Here is a 17,405-nt window from a genome sequence, read left to right as displayed (position 1 = left end):
GAGAATACTCATGAAAGAAATTGGAGAAGACACAAAAAGATGGAAGACCATTCCATGCTCATGGATCGGAAGAATAAACATTGTTAAAATGTCTATACTACCTAGAGCAATCTATACTTTTAATGCCATTCCAATCAAAATTCCACTGGTATTTTTAAAGAGCTGGAGCAAACAATCCTAAAATTTGTATGGAATCAGAAGAGACCCTGAATTGCTAAGAAAATGTTGAAAAAGAAAAACAAAACTGGTGGCATCACATTGCCTGATTTCAAGCTTTACTACAAAGCTGTGATCACCAAGACAGCATGATACTGGCATAAAAGCAGACACATAGACCAGTGGAACAGAGTAGAGAGCACGGATATGGACCCTCAACTCTGTGGTCAAATAATCTTCGACAAAGCAGGAAAAAATATACAGTGGAAAAGTCTCTTCAATAAGTGGTGCTGGGAAAATTGGACAGCTATATGTAGAAGAATGAAACCCGACCATTCTCTTACACCATACACAAAGATAAACTCAAAATGGATAAAAGACCTCAACATGAGGCAGAAATCCATCAGAGTCATAGAGGAGAACATAGACAGTAACCTCTTCAATATCAGCCACAGCAACTTCTTTCAAGATATGTCTCCAAAGGCAAAGGAAACAAAAGCAAAAATGAATTTTTGGGACTTCATCAAGATCAAAAGCTTCTGCACAGCAAAGGAATCAGTCAACAAAACAAATAGGCAACCCACGGAATGGGAGAAGATATTTGCAAATGACAGTACAAAAGGCAGATATCCAGGATATATAAAGAACTTCTCAAACTCAACACACACAAAACAGATAATCATGTCAAAAAATGGGCAGAAGACATGAACAAACAGTTCTCCAATGAAGACATACAAATGGCTATCAGACACATGAAAAAATGTTCATCATCACTAGCCATCAGGGAGATTCAAATCAAAACCACATTGAGATACCACCTTACACCAGTTAGAATGGCCAAAATTAGCAAGACAAGAAACAATGTGTGTTGGAGAGGATGTGGGGAAAGGGGAACCCTCTTACCCTGTTGGTGGGAATGCAAGTTGGTGCAACCACTTTGGAGAACAGTGTGGAGATTCCTTAAGAAACTAAAAATAGAGTTTCCCTATGACCCTGCAACTGCACTACTGGATATTTACCCCAAAGATACAGATGTAGTGAAAAGAAGGGCCATCTGTACCCCAATGTTCATAGCAGCAATGGCCACGGTTGCCAAACTGTGGAAAGAACCAAGGCGCCCTTCAACGGACGAATGGGTAAGGAAGATATGGCCCATATACACTATGGAGTATTATGCCTCCATCAGAAAGGATGAATACCCAACTTTTGTAGCAACATGGATGGGACTGGAAGAGATTATGCTGAGTGAAATAAGTCAAGCAGAGAGAGTCAATTATCATATGGTTTCACTTATTTGTGTAGCATAAGAAATAACACGGAGGACATGGGGAGAAGGAGAGGAGAAGGGAGTTGAGGGAAATTGGAGGGGGAGATGAACCATGAGAGACCATGAACTCTGAAAAACAATCTGAGGGTTTCGAAGGGATGGGGGGTGGGAAGTTGGGTGGGCCTGGTAGTGGGTATTATGGAGGGCATGTATTGCATGGAGCACTGGGTATGGTGCATAAACAATGAATTCTGGTACACTGAAAAGAAATTAAAAAAATAAAAAATTTAAAAAATATGCAAAAAAATAAAGGTAAATATGCTATTCTACATCTTAATCATTGTGTACAATTTTGGTAAACTATTTTTTTCACCACATGTTCTTTTCATAGTGAAAGCCTGTTTTTTTTTTCTTTTTTGTACGTCTAAGCAGAATTTTAAAAGAATATCAAATACAATACTTATGACAAGAAAAAAAAAATATCTGCCATAGGTTCTTGGCAGAAAATTTAATACTAGTTTTTGAGCCCTAAAAAAATGCTTCTTTTTTTAAATTGAGGTATAAATGTCATACAGTATTAGTTTTAGTTGTACACTATAGAGATTCAATATTATGAAATGCTCACTATATAGTTACTATACATCACCGTAGTTATTACAGTTTTATTGAGTTTATTCCATATGCTGTACTTCACATTTCTGTGACTTATTTTATAAATGGAAGCTTGTACCTTTTAATGCCTTTCACCTATTTCACCCATCCCCTACCCCTAACCTTCATGGGCAACTACCAGGTTGTTCTCTGTATTTATCAGATTGGTTGGTTGATTTGTTTCATAGGTTCCACATATAGGTAAAATCAAATGGTATTTGTATTTCTCTGACTTAGTTAACATAAATATACTCTAGATTCATCTGTGTTGTCACAAATGGCAAGATTTCGTTCTTCATGATCAAGTAATGTTCCATTGTATAGTTACATACCATATCTTTATCCATTCGTCTATCAGTGGTCTTAGCAATCATATTGTTTCCACATCTTGGTTATTGTGAACATAGGAATGCATATATCTTTTCAAATTAGTGTTTTTGTTTTCAGGTAAATACCCCAAAGTGGAATTGCTGGATCACATGATATTTCTATTTTTAGTTTTTGGAGGGAAGCCTTCCGTACTGTCTTCCATAGTGGCTGCACCAATTTACATTATCGCCAACAGTGTATAAGTGTTCCCTTTTCTCTACATCTTTGCCAATACTTGTTTCTTGTCTTTTTGATATTAGCCATTTCTGACTAGTGTGAGGTAATATCTCATTGTGGTTTTGATTTGCATTTCCCTGATGCTTAGTGATGCTGAGCATCTTTTCATGTGTCTGGACATTTGTATGTTGTCTTTGGAAAAATGTCTATTCAGGTCCTTTGCCCATTCTTAATTGGACTGTTTTGTTTGTAGGTGTTTGTTTATTTATTTATGGGAGTTTTAAAAAAATATTTTGGATATTAACCCCTTATTGATTCCATGTACCATTTGCAAATATCTTCTCCCATTCAGTAGGTTGCCTTTTCATTTTATTCATGGTGCTTTCACTAGGCAAAACCTTTGTAGTTTTGATGTAGCCCCAGTTGTTTTTGCTTTTCTTGTCCTTGCCTAAGGAGACAGAGCCAAAAAAAAAAAAAAAATGGACTGATTGATATTCCAGAATTTACTGCTTTTAAGAGTTTTATAGCTTCAGGTCTTAAACTTAGTTCTTTGTTCCATTTTGAGGTTGTATATATGGTGTGTGAAAGTGGTGCCGTTTCATTCTTTTGCGTGTAGCTGACCAGTTTTCCCAACAGCATTTATAGAAGAGACTCTCTTTCCCTGTTTTGTATTCTTGCCTTATTTTGTTAAAGATTTGCCATACAAGTGTGGGTTTACTTCAGAGCTCTACTGCTCCTTTGATCTATGTGTCTGTTTTTGTGCCACTACCATACTGTTTTGAATACTGTAGTTTTGGAGTAGAGTTTGAAATCTGGGAGTGTGATACCTTCAGCTTCCCCCCCCCCCCCTCAAGACTGCTTTGGCTATTTGGGGTCTTTTGTGGTTTCATACAAATCTTAGGATTATTCTAGTTCTGTGAAAAATATTGATGTTTTGATAGGCATTGCATCGAATCTGTAGATTGTTTTGGGTAGAATGGATATCTTAACAATATTAATTTTGTCAAATCATGAGCATAGTATATGTTTCCATTTGTGTCATCTTCAATTTGTTTCATTGTTGCTTTATAGTTTTCAGAATACAGGTTTACTTGTTAAATTTCACCTCTTGGTTAAATGTATTTCTAGGTATTTTATTTTTCTTACAATTGTAGATGGGATCATTTTCTCAATTTCTCTGCTACTCTGTTAGTGTATAGAAACACAGTAGATTTCTAGATGTTAATTTTGTATTCCACAACATTATCAAATTCAGTTAGTCTAATACATTTTGGCGGAGTCTTTAGGGTTTTCTGTGTATAACACCATGCCATCTTCAAATAGCGGCACTTTTATTTTTTTCCTTACAGTTTGGATGCCTTTTATTTCTTGAAATGACTGAGTTCTGTGGCTAGGAATTCTAGTACTGTGTCGAATAAAAGTAGACATCCTTGTCTTCTTCCTGATCTTACAGGAAAACCTTTCAGTTTTTCACCATTAAATGTAATATTAGCTGTGGATTTGTCATATGTGGCATATTTGAACTTAATGCAGTTTGTTCCCTGTATATCCATTTGTTGAGTTTCTGTCATCAGTACATGTTGAATTTTGCCAAATGATTTTCTGCATGTATCAAGTTGATTTTCATCCTTTATTTTATTAAGATCAGATTGATTTGTTGATACTGAGCCATCTTTACATCTCTGGGAAAAAATTCCACTTGTGGTAAATGATCCTTTTTAATATATTGTTAAATTTGGTTTGCTAATATTTTGTGGAGGATTTTTCCATCTATATTCATCAGGGATATTGGCCTGTAATTTATTTTTGTAGTGTCTTTGGTTTTGGTATTAGGGTAATTGTGGTCTCATAGAATGTACTTGGAAGTGTTCCTCCTTCTTCAATTTGTTCAGAATAGTTTGATAACTTTAAATTATTTGATAATTTCATCTGTGAAGCCATCTGGTCCTGGTCTTCTGTTTGGGAGTTTTTTGATTACTTTTTTTTTTTAAAGATTTTATTTATTTATTTGATAGAGATCACAAGTAGGCAGAGAGGCAAGCAGAGAGATAGAGGAGGAAACAGGCTCCCTGCTGAGCAGAGAGCCCGATGCGGGGCTCGATCCCAGGACCCTGGGATCATGACCTGAGCCAAAGGCAGAGGCTTTAACCCACTGAGCCACCCAGGCACCCCTGATTACTTATTTTAATCATTGTAATTGGCTATTCAAATTTTCTATTTCTTCCTGATTCAGTCTTGGTGGGTTTGTTTCTAGGGATTTATACCTTTCATGTAGGTTATCGAGCTTATGGACTATAATCTTTTTGTGGTAATCTCTACAAGTCATTTGTGTATCTGTGGTATTGGTTGTAGCCTCTTTTGAATTTCTGATTCAGTCCTCTTTTTTTCTAACTGAGTCTGGCTAAAGGTTTATGAAATTTGTCTTTTCAAAGAACCAGCTCTTGGTTTCATTAACCTTTCCTATTTTTCTGTCTCTATTTCATTTATTTTCACTCTGATTTTTATTTTATACCTTATAACTTTGGGCTTTGTTCTTTACTAGTTTTTTAGGTATAAGATTGGATAGTTTGACTTTTTTTCTTTTTTCATAAGGTGATAGGTCTGAATTGCTATGAACCTCTGTTTTAGAACTGCTTTTGCTATGTCCCAAAGAATTTCGACTATTGTGTTTTCATTTTTCTCCATGTATTTTTTACTTTGATTTTTATTTCTTTGGCCTGTTGATTGTTTTGGTTGGTTAGTAGTGTGTTGATTAGCCTCCATTTTTATGTGTTTTCTTTTTAAAGATTTTATTTATTTATTCATGAAAGACTGTGAGAGAAGCAGAGGCAGAGGGAGAAGCGGGTTCCCAGGACTCAAGCTCAGGACCCTGGAATCAGGACCTGAGCTGAAAGCAGGTGCTTAACTGACTGAGCTGCCCATGTGCCCCCATTTTTATGTTTTCTCCCAGATTTTTTTCTTGTAATTTAGTTCAGTAGTTCATACCATTATGCTGAGAAAAGATGCTTGATTATGATTTCAGGCTCCCTAAATTCGTTAAGACTTGTTTTGTGCCTTAGCATATGACATATCCTGCAGAATGTGCCATGTGCACTTGAAAAGAATGTGTATTCTGGTTTTGGATGTAATGTTCTGTGTATATCTGTTAGGTCCATCTGCTCTAATGTGCCATTGAAAGCTGCTTTTACTGGTTTTTTGTCTGATCAGTCCATTGATGTAAGTAGTGTGTTGAAGTCTCCTATTAACGAATTACTGTCAGTTTCTCACTCTAGGTCTGTTAATATTTACATTATGCATTAGGTGTTTTCATGTTGGGTGCACAGATATTTACAAATATTATATCCTTTTGTTAGATCAACCCCTTTATCATTATGTAATACTCTTCTTTGTCTTTTATTAGTCTTTGTTCTATTTAAATTCAGTGACCCAATTTATAGTACGTCATTAGTTTCAGATGTAGTACTCAATAATTTATCAGTTGCATATACACATCCAGTGCTCACACCTCATGTGCCCTCTCCTTAATGTCCATCACCCAATTACCCTATTCCCTACCCAACTCCCCTACAGCAACCCTCAGTTTGTTTCCTATACTTAAGAATCTCTCATGGTTTTTCTTCCTCTCTGATGGCTTCCCATTCAGTTAGGCCTTGTCTTTTTTCTTTCTTTCTTTTTTTTTTTTAAATAAACATATAATATATTTTTATCCCCAGGGGTACAAGTCTGTGAATCGCCAGGTTTACACACCTCACAGCACTCACCATAGCACATACCCTCCCCAATGTCCATAACCCCACCCCCCTCTCCCGACCCCCATCCTCCCCAGCAACCCTCAGTTTGTTTTATGAGATTAAGAGTCACTTATGGTTTGTCTCCCTCCTGATCCCATCTTGTTTCATTTATTCTCCTACCCCCCTAAACCCCCACATTGCATCTCCACTTCCTCATATCAGAGAGATCATATGATAGTTGTCTTTCTCCGATTGACTTATTTCACTAAGCATGATACCCTCTAGTTCCATCAACGTCGTTGCAAATGGCAAGATTTCATTTCCTTTGATGGCTGCATAGTATTCCATTGTATATATATACCACATCTTCTTTATCCATTTATCTGTTGATGGACATCTAGGTTCTTTCCATAATTTGGCTATTGTAGACATTGCTGCTATAAACATTTGGGTGCCCCTTCGGATCACTACATTTGTATCTTTAGGGTAAATACCCAGTAGTGCAATTGCTGGGTCATAGGGTAGTTCTATTTTTGACTTTTTGAGGAACCTCCATGCTGTTTTCCAGAGTGGTTGCACCAGCTTGCATTCCCACCAACAGTGCAGGAGGGTTCCCCTTTCTCCGCATCCTCGCCAGCATCTGTCATTTCCTGACTTGTTAATTTTAGCCATTCTGACTGGTGTGAGGTGATATCTCATTGTGGTTTTGATTTGTATTTCCCTGATGCCGAGTGATGTGGAGCACTTTTTCACGTGTCTGTTGGCCATCTGGATGTCTTCTTTGCAGAAATGTCTGTTCATGTCTTCTGCCCATATCTTGATTGGATTATTTGTTCTTTGGGTGTTGAGTTTGCTAAGTTCTTTATAGATTTTGGACACTAGCCCTTTATCTGATATGTCGTTTGCAAATATCTTCTCCCATTCTGTCAGTTGTCTTTTGGTTTTGTTGACTGTTTCCTTTGCTGTGCAAAAGCTTTTGATCTTGATGAAATCCCAGTAGTTCATTTTTGCCCTTGTTTCCCTTGCCTTTGGTGATGTTCCTAGGAAGAAGTTGCTGCGGCCAAGGTCGAAGAGGTTGCTGCCTGTGTTCTCCTCAAGGATTTTGATGGATTCCTTTCTCACATTGAGGTCCTTCATCCATTTTGAGTCTATTTTCGTGTGTGGTGTAAGGAAATGGTCCAATTTCATTTTTCTGCATGTGGCTGTCCAATTTTCCCCACACCATTTATTGAAGAGGCTGTCTTTTTTCCATTGGACATTCTTTCCTGCTTTGTCGAAGATTCGTTGACCATAGAGTTGAGGGTCCATTTCTGGGCTCTCTGTTCTGTTCCATTGATCTATGTGTCTGTTTTTGTGCCAGTACCATGCTGTCTTGATGATGACAGCTTTATAATAGAGCTTGAAGTCTGGAATTGTGATGCCACCAACTTTGGCTTTCTATTTCAACATTCCTTTGGCTATTCGAGGTCTTTTCTGGTTCCATATAAATTTTAGGATTATTTGTTCCATTTCTTTGAAAAAAATGGGTGGTATTTTGATAGGGATTGCATTAAATGTGTAGATTGCTTTAGGTAGCATAGATATTTTCACAATATTTATTCTTCCAATCCAGGAGCATGGAACATTTTTCCATTTCTTTGTGTCTTCCTCAATTACTTTAATGAGTACTTTGTAGTTTTCTGAGTACAGATTCTTAGCCTCTTTGGTTATTTATTCCTATATATCTTATAGTTTTGGGTGCAATTGTAAATGGGATTGACTCCTTAATTTCTCTTTCTTCTGTCTTTTTGTTGCTGTAGAGAAATGCAACTGATTTTTGTGCATTGATTTTATATCCTGACACTTTACTGAATTCCTGTACAAGTTCTAGCAGTTTTGGAGTGGAGTCTTTTGGGTTTTCCACATATAGTATCATATCATCTGTGAAGAGTGATAGTTTGACTTCTTCTTTGCCGATTTGGATGCCTTTAATTTCTTTTTATTCTCTGATTGCTGAGGCTAGGACTTCTAGTACTATGTTGAATAGCAGTGGTGATAACAGACATCCCTGTCGTGTTCCTGACCTTAGCGGAAAAGCTTTCAGTTTTTCTCCATTGAGAATGATATTTGCGGTGGGTTTTTCATAGATGGCTTTGATAATATTGAGGTATGTGCCCTCTATCCCTACACTTTGAAGAGTTTTGATCAGGAAGGGATGCTGTACTTTGTCAAATGCTTTTTCAGCATCTATGGAGAGTATCATATGGTTCTTGTTCTTTCTTTTATTAATGTGTTGTATCACATTGATTGATTTGTGGATGTTGAACCAACCTTGAAGCCCTGGAATAAATCCCACTTGGTCGTGGTGAATAATCCTTTTAATGTACTGTTAAATCCTATTGGCTAGTATTTTGGCGAGAATTTTTGCATCTGTGTTCATTAAGGATATTGGTCTGTAATTCTCTTTTTTGATGGGATCCTTGTCTGGTTTTGGGATCAAGGTGATGCTGGCCTCATAAAATGAGTTTGGAGGTTTTCCTTCCATTTCTATTTTTTTGGAACAGTTTCAGGAGAATAGGAATTAGTTCCTCTTTAAATGTTTGGTAGAATTCCCCTGGGAAGCCGTCTGGCCCTGGACTTTTGTTTATTTGGAGATTTTTGATGACTGTTTCAATCTCCTTACTGGTTATGGGTCTGTTCAGGTTTTCTATTTCTTCCTGGTTCAGTTATGGTAGTTTATATGTCTCTAGGAATGCATCCATTTCTTCCAGATTGTCAAATTTGTTGGCGTAGAGTTGCTCATAGTATGTTCTTATAATTGTCTGTATTTCTTTGGTGTTAGTTGTGATCTCTCCTTTTTCATTCATGATTTTATTTATTTGGGTCCTTTCTCTTTTCTTTTTGATAAGTCTGGCCAGGGGTTTATCAATCTTATTATTTCTTTCAAAGAACCAGCTCCTAGTTTCGTTGATTTGTTCTATTTTTTTTTTTTTTTTGGTTTCTGTTTCATTGATTTCTGCTCTGATCTTTATGATTTCTCTTCTCCTGCTGGGTTTAGGGTTTCTTTCTTGTTCTTCCTCCAGCTCCTTTAGGTGTAGGGTTAGGTTGTGTATTTGAGACCTTTCTTGTTTCTTGAGAAAGGCTTGTACTGCTATATATTTTCCTCTCAGGACTGCCTTTGTTGTGTCCCACAGATTTTGAACCGTTGTGTTTTCATTATCCTTTGTTTCCATGAATTTTTTCAATTCTTCTTTAATTTCCTGGTTGACCCATTCATTCTTTAGAAGGATGCTGTTTAGTCTCCATGTATTTGGGTTCTTTCCAAATTTCCTCTTGTGATTGAGTTTTAGCTTCAGAGCATTGTGGTCTGAAAATATGCAGGGAATGATCCCAATCTTTTGATACTGGTTGAGATCTGATTTAGGACCGAGGATGTGATCTATTCTGGAGAATGTTCCATGTGCACTAGAGAAGAATGTGTATTCTGTTGCTTTGGGAGGGAGTGTTCTGAATATATCTGTGATGTCCATCTGGTCCAGTGTGTCATTTAAGGCCTTGATTTCCTTGTTGATCTTTTGCTTGGATGATCTATTTCAGTGAGGGGAGTGTTAAAGTCCCCTACTATTACTGTATTATTGTCGATGTGTTTCTTTGATTTTGTTATTAATTGGTTTATATAGTTGGCTGCTCCCACGTTAGAGGCATAGATATTTAAAATTATTAGATCTTCTTGTTGGACAGTTCCTTTGAGTATGATATAGTGTCCTTCCTCATCTCTTATTATAGTTATAAGACTATATATTATAGTCTTTGGCTTAAAATCTAATTGATCTAATTGATCTATCAGATCTAATTGATCTGATATAAAGATTGCCACGTAGTTAGGACTTGTCTTAAAGTCTATTTTGTCTCATAACTATTGCTACCCTAGTTCCCCCACCCCACACACACAACTTTCAATTGCATGGATATGTTTTTACATCTCCTCACTTTCAGTCTGTAAGTGTTTTTAGGTCTGAAGTGTCTTTTGTAGGCAACAAATAGATAGGTCTTATTTGTTAACCAGTCACCTGATGTCTTTGGAGCACTTAATCTATTTACATTTAAGGTAATTCTTGATAGGTATGTACTTATTGCTATTTTGTTAACTTCTTTTAGTTGTAAAGTAGTTCTTCTCTGTTCCTTTCTTGTTCTCTTCACCTGTGATTTGATGACTTTCAGTGTTATGCTTGGATTCCTTTCTCTTTTTTGTGTGTCTGTCTAGTATAGGTGTTTGGTTTGTGGTTACTATGAGTTTTCTATATAACACCCTACATATATTTTAAGTATTTTAAGTTGGTTTCTTAAATTCAAGGACATTCTAAACTCACTGCGTTTTACTCCCACACACTCCATATTTTATGTATTTGAGGTCATATTTTTTTAATCTTTCATTTTGTGTATCCCTTAACTATAGATCAAGTTGATTTTATAACTTTTGTCTTTTAACCTTCAGGGCAGCTTTATAAGTGATTGCACTACTACTTTGTAAGGTCAGTTTAGTGGTGGTGGACTTTTTTTGTTCTAGGTAACTCTATCTCTCCTTCAATTCTAAATGATAACCTTGTTTGGTATAGGTTGTTCTTGGTTGTAGATTTTTTTCTGTTTCAGTGCTTTGACTATATCATGCTATTCCCTTCTGGACTGCAAAGTTTTTGCTGAAAAGTCAGCTATTAATTTAATGGATGTCCCCTTGTATGTTAAGCAGTTTTCTTTTGCTCTTCTTAAGATTCTTTAACTTTACACATTTTAATTATTATGTGTTTGAGTGTAGACTTCTTTGGGTTCATCTTGTTTGAGGCTATATGCTTCATGGACCTGGATGTGTTTCCTTCCTCAGTTAGGGAAGTTTTCTGCTATTTCTTTCAAATAAGTTTTCTGCCCCTTTCTCTTTCTGGGACCCCAAAATGCAAGTACTCATACACTTGATGTTTTCTTAGGGGCCCCTTAACCTATCCTCAGTTTTTAAGTTCTGTTTTCCTTTGCTCTTCAGCATGGATGGTTTTCACTACCCTGTCTTCCAGATTACTGATTCGTTCTTCATCCTCTAATAAGTTGAATCCCTTTACTGTATTTTTCATTTCAGTTATTCTTCAGTTTTGACTGGTTCCTTTTTATATTTTTATCTCTGTTGAAGTTCTGAGTTCATCTACTTTGAAGTCTGGTAACCATTACTTTGAACTCTTTATCTGGTAGATTGCTTATCTCCATTTCATTTGGTTCTTTTCCTGAGGTTTTGTCTTATTCTCTTGCTTGGAAAATATTCTGTCTCTTCATTTTGTCTGACTTTCTGTGTTTGCGTATTAGGTAGATCAGCTATATCTGCTTTTGTTAAAGGTATTGTCCCTTTGTAGAAGGCATCCTGTGCATCCCAAAAGTATAGTCCCCCTGGTTAATAGAACTAGGTACTCTGGTGGTATTCTTTGTGTGAAGTACACACATGCACCCTACTGTTTAGTCTACAACTGCTGGGGGTCACCAGTGGGTGAGGCTAGCCTATAGCTTGTAGGTTATAATGCCTGGCTTGGGACTGTGGGCACAAAGTGGATGGACTGGCCCCTGATATGGTTGGCTGATAGGAACCTGTTGCTGTTTTGTGTGAGTCAGTATGGTTAGATCCCAGTGTGGTTGGTTCCAACTGTTGTAGGTGTGCTGTTGGAAAGGGCTGGCATCCTACATTGGCATGGGGGTCTCTTTGGAAGATCACTGGACCTTCAAGGCTGCCCACTGGGTGTGGTGGGATGGGAGCCACTTTGGGAGAGTACTTGTCAGGGTGAGTGGGTTAGGTCCACAGTGTAATGTGGGGGAGGGTGTGTGTATGTGGTATGGATGTTGCCAGCAAGATAGATGGAGAGTGTCAGAGCTGGTGCCTGCCAGGTTCAGGCTAGCTTGACTGAAGGAGGGCTGTGAAATGTTGCCCACCAAAGCTTTTGTTCCTGGAGAAAGTTCCTATAGATTCCTGCCAGTTTCATTCTTTTGCATGTGGCTTTCTGGTTTTCTTAGCACCATTTACTGAAGACACCATCTTTTCCCCATTTCATATTCTTGCCTCCTTATAGATTGCCCATAAGAGTGTGGGTTTATTTCTGGGCTCTGTCCTGTTCTATTGATTTACATGTCTTGTGTGTGTGTGTATGCGTGCGTGTGTGTGTGTGTGTGCACAGGCACATGCACGCCAGTGCCATAGTTTTTTGATTACTGTGGTTTTGTAGTATAGTTTGAAATCTGGGATTATGAAACCTCCAGCTTTGTTCTTCCTTCCCTGAAAGCATATCCCCACTCTGGGGAGGGAGAGCGAGGGAGGAGCAAAGGGAGAGAGAGAATCTTAATCAGGCTCCATGCCCAGAGCAGAGCCCAACATGGGGCTTGATCTCATAACCCTGAGATCATGACCTGAGCCAAAATCAAAGTCAGGCGCTTAACCGACTGAACCACCTAGGGGCCCCATATCTCTGTTCTTTTTGATGACAGTGATTCTAACAGGTGTGGAGTGTGGTACTGATGTACATTTCCCTGATGATTAATGATATAGAGCATTTTTTCCCTGTATCTGTTGACCATTTGTATGTCTTCTTTTGAGATTTGTATCCTTAATAATATTGACGTGCCTATTAATATGTAATGCTAATGAATAATTTAACTTTTTGAGGTTAGACACTTAACATAGTGAGACACCCAGGCACCCCTGTAGTCATTCATTAGGGTAATGATAATAATAGCTGACCTACCTGAGTGCTTACTGTGTATCTTACACTATTGTAAGGTTTTATGTGATTTCACTCATTTAAACTTCACAACAAACCTATGAAGAGCAACTTTAAGTTTCATAGATGAGAATAAATAATTTACCGAAGGCTGCACAACTTATATTACCACAAGTATTAGTATTTTATTTTCCCTTTGAAAATCTGTGGTAAAATTACTGGGAATCTTGCTATATATTAGCTCTTGTAGATATCATTGCCCAGTCTGTGAGCCTTTTTTGCAAAGTATGTTGAAAATGGTTTTCATTATTTAAAATGGCTAGATTGGGTGACTCTCTGCAGTTTCTTGAACTTCCAAACATAGGGAACCTGTATCAGATTTGGGCCCATACTACTATATTCTTTTCTGACCGACCACTTGTATAGAACCCAATATCAGCTTGAGTGAATTTAGGTACAAACCATCAGTTAGCTGCCTGGTGCCATAATGTTATATATTCACTCGATTTGTTGTTTTTCTTGCCTATTTATGGGCGTATTTGTTGGGTCTCTAATCCTATATAATATATATTTCCATGGATCTGTTATGTGATTAAAACATTTAGCTTGGAATATATTCATCTGTAAGCATGAAACATAAAGTTTGTGTGATAATAGAGTCAATATTTTGTTTGAAATATCTACATGGTCCTAAAAATGAATATTTGGTAATTGAGCCATTTAACAGATTGAAAATATTAAAGAAGGCATGGGAATAACAAGATATTTAAGAAAAATGTGTTTAGTTTAAATTCTACTAACAGAAATATGAAATTGACCAAATTTGACTAAAAAATTGCACATATAAGTAGGAAGTAATACTTTAGGAAATTATAATTCTTTCATACTTGGGACAGCATACTGTTTAATAATCTTATTTTTTTCCTTGCTCAATTTTGGCCTTGACTCTAACTAAGAAAATGTTTTTTGGGGGGACCTTTGCCCAAGCCATCCCTTTGACTGTGGGTTCAGAAAGAGAGCAGACTTTTTTTGTTTATTTATTAGAATAAAAAAGTGTTGGTGATTGAACTTGTTAGTCTGAACTTTTCCAGCATTTTTAGATTCCTCAGTTCAACATTTTTTTAAAGTGCAACATTGTTAGGAAATTTACCTTAATGCTAGGAAATTGTCCATGCTTTTAAGTTCTACAAATGAAAGAATACAGGAGAGTATAGAGCTAAAGCACAGTAGTTAATACAGGTCTACTCTATATTAAGAAATTTCTAAAGGCAAAAACTTTCTAGTAAGCAACTGGTTGTATAAAAATTCTGCTTTTTTGTGAAAGGAATTGTCCTAGGAGAGCAGATAATTTATAAGAAAATGCTGAAGGATAATACTAACAAAAACTATGCTATTAAGGTAAATGAATGCCAACTGAGTTGACGGACTGTGGATTGTTATAAAGAACATTTATTTTCAAAGTCTTATTCTGGATTGTTTTTAAGGACTCTATCAGCTATAATTTTTGTCTTTGCTGTCTGGTCAGTTCATACTATATCTTTCAGCAGCACAATGACATTACATGACATTCTTTATATTAAAAAGTGAAGAAATCTTAATAGGATACATTTTCTAAAATATTTACAAAATTATTGGGTGTCTTTATCATATGATCTCCCTGATATGAGGAAGTGGACATGCAATGTGGGGGGTTTTGGGGGTAGGAAAAGAATAAGTGAAACAAGATGGATCAGGAGGGAGACAAACCATAAGACAAACTTAATGTCACAAAACAAACTGAGGGTGGCCGGGGTGGGGAGGGGGGTAGGGAGAGGGTGGTGGGGTTATGCACATTGGGGAGGATATGTGCTATGGTGAGTGTTGTGAAGTGTGTAAACCTGGCGATTCACAGACCTATACCCCTGGGGCTAATAATACATTATATGTTTATAAAAGAATCCAAGAATTGGTAAAAAGTTTTCAGCTGCAGATAAATCATTCTATTCTTTTTTCTTCCACCTTAAAAGATATTTGTGATACTAACAGCCAACTCTGCCTCTCTAAGTAGTAACACCAGTAGTAAATGCTTTAAAATTTAGTTTTTTATAGATGTGGTTCATATATACAATGGACTATTACTCAGCCATCAGAAAGGATGAATACCCACCACTTGCACTGACATGGATGGAACTGGAGGGGATTATGCTAAGTGAAATAAGTCAAGCAGAGAAAGATAATTATCATACGGTTTCACTCATATGTGGAACATAAGGAATAAAATGGAGGACCACAGGGAAACAAAGGGAAAACTGAAGGGGAAGAATCAGTGAGACAAACCATGAAAGACTCTGGACTCTGGCAAACAAATTGAGGGTTAAGAAGGGTGGTGGGTAGGGGGAGGGGGTAAGGGGGTGATGGGCATTAAGGAGGGCCCGTGTGATGAGCACTGGGTGTCATACACAACTAATGAATCATTGAACATGACATCAGAAACTAATATGCTGGCTAACGCAACATAAAAGAAATGTTAAAAATTTAGTCCTTTATGATTTGATGTTTCCCATTTTGAAATAAAAACATGACATTTTTCAGGTTTAGCAGAATTAGGTACCCTGTGTGATCCTTTACGGAGCTGCTCTATTAGTGAAGAAAATGGACTCAGTGCTGCCTTTACCATAGCCCATGAGCTTGGGCATGTGTAAGTACCTTCTGCTGCCTCAGTAATGTGCTTTCTCTTAATCATTGCCCAGAATGCCAAAATTCCATCTTCAATTGAGTAGTTAGCAGCTTTATGTCTTTAAAAATACTGTTAGTGTAATTTTCATCCCTGAAATGCTAACTCTGGCTCTTTTGTGATCTATGTTAGGTCAGACAGGCTGCACAGATGAACAGACTAAGCAAAGAACTAGAACTTGGGAATTCTTTTATTTCATTTACTGTATTGGATTACATGACAAGCACTTCTGGCCTCTGTCCCTTGTTATCCCATACATGACCAGGTACTGTCCTCTTCCATCTTATGGGAGGGCCTGCAGGGCCTTCTGGTTCTGGGGAACTCCCGGTAATATTTGTAATTCCAGCTCACCTATTGCTCTTACAGCTCAGAGCCCCAGCAGAGAATGTGGCATGTGGGAATTCCTGAATCTTTAAAAGATTTTTTTTAAAGTTATTTCTCCAGCTTCCTAGTTGTTGTTGTTTGGTTTGGTTTTTTTGGTTTTTTGTTTTTTGTAAAAATGAGGGGTTCTATCTGTTCCTGCATTATTAAAAATTCTACTGGGGTTCTATGCTCTAAGAATGGAGGCCATGATTCCCTGCTATAGCCTCGGAGCTCCCATGGAAAGTCAGAAACCCCTACAAACTCATCCTCTGACAGGGATTCCATATGTGTACCCCCAGCACTCCTGGGATTTCTTGTTTTTATGCTAATAAGGAGTTGAGGCTAGAGTTGCCTCTGTTAGTTGGACTACATTTTCTTCTCCTGGTCATGCCCTACTTCATTAAGAGCATTCAGCAGGCATAATTTCAAGTGGAAATCATTTTTATGAAACTAGTGCATCTTCAGTTCCCTTTGAGCACGGTTATGTTTCATGATTGTCAGCAAGGGGCACACTCAAATTGTTGACATGGGAATAGAATAGAATCAAGAGCTTACCTGAGGGCTCTAGATACCTAGCAGCAACATCTGGAAAGCACTCTTAGCTGGTTTCCAAGGCTACTAACTAATGGAAAACTGTTCTTGCAAAGACTACCATCTTAGCCATTTATTTTCTTCCTGAAAAACTCTTTAGGTGTCTTTAGAATATGGGTAAGTAGTTTAATTAAAAGACTAATCTTTAAGTACACATCTCAGCAGACAAAGAGCTGAGCTAGGTGGTTTCGGCGTTCTTTCTAAATACAAGTTCATACTTAGGTCCTCAAAAGAATGCATAGGCTGTGCTGCTGGCCAGCTGATTATTTAATAGCCTTGCTCTTAGGAAGATTTGGTTGCCCTTTAGGAACGTTTTTGTTATTCCAGTTCGATCAATAATCACTTACTGAGTATAGATCAGAAACAGTCCTGAGGCTGTTTCATGTAAAACAGGTGGATACTATAGAATGATAAGGAAGTAGGGATTAAAGAAGTTTTGATACTATAGTAAATAGTCTGTGATCTACAAACTAGTGTGGTATCACTTTTATGTAATCTACCTACACATATCTCTTAGGATACGCATGCTGAAACCTGCAAGTGTTTATGTGAACGCTGTATCTGTATCATGATGAGGTGAGCCAGTCTCCACATATTTTGGTTGTTTGGACTCACATACCAAATCAGCAGACTGTGCTACTGATCAACGTTATAATCGACTGTTT

The 17,405-nt window shown here is 37.3% G+C and overlaps 1 protein-coding gene across 1 annotated transcript in view; it reads left to right on the top strand.

Annotated features, from left to right (window-relative positions):
• LOC111157931 (ADAM metallopeptidase with thrombospondin type 1 motif 20) overlaps positions 1–17,405 on the top strand; it is a 181,166-nt gene that overhangs the window by 52,528 nt on the left and 111,233 nt on the right. The window contains exon 8 of the mRNA XM_022519672.1: positions 15,645–15,750. Within this exon, the coding sequence (XP_022375380.1) occupies positions 15,645–15,750 (106 nt within the window). The remainder of the gene's footprint in view (positions 1–15,644; positions 15,751–17,405) is intronic.

This window comes from Enhydra lutris, unplaced genomic scaffold (assembly GCF_002288905.1).
Source record: "Enhydra lutris kenyoni isolate GAN:26980312 unplaced genomic scaffold, ASM228890v2 scaffoldscaffold56, whole genome shotgun sequence".
Classification (NCBI taxonomy): domain Eukaryota; kingdom Metazoa; phylum Chordata; class Mammalia; order Carnivora; family Mustelidae; genus Enhydra; species Enhydra lutris.
Note: the sequence above shows the minus strand (reverse complement) of the source record. Positions and strands in the feature narration are given on the sequence as shown.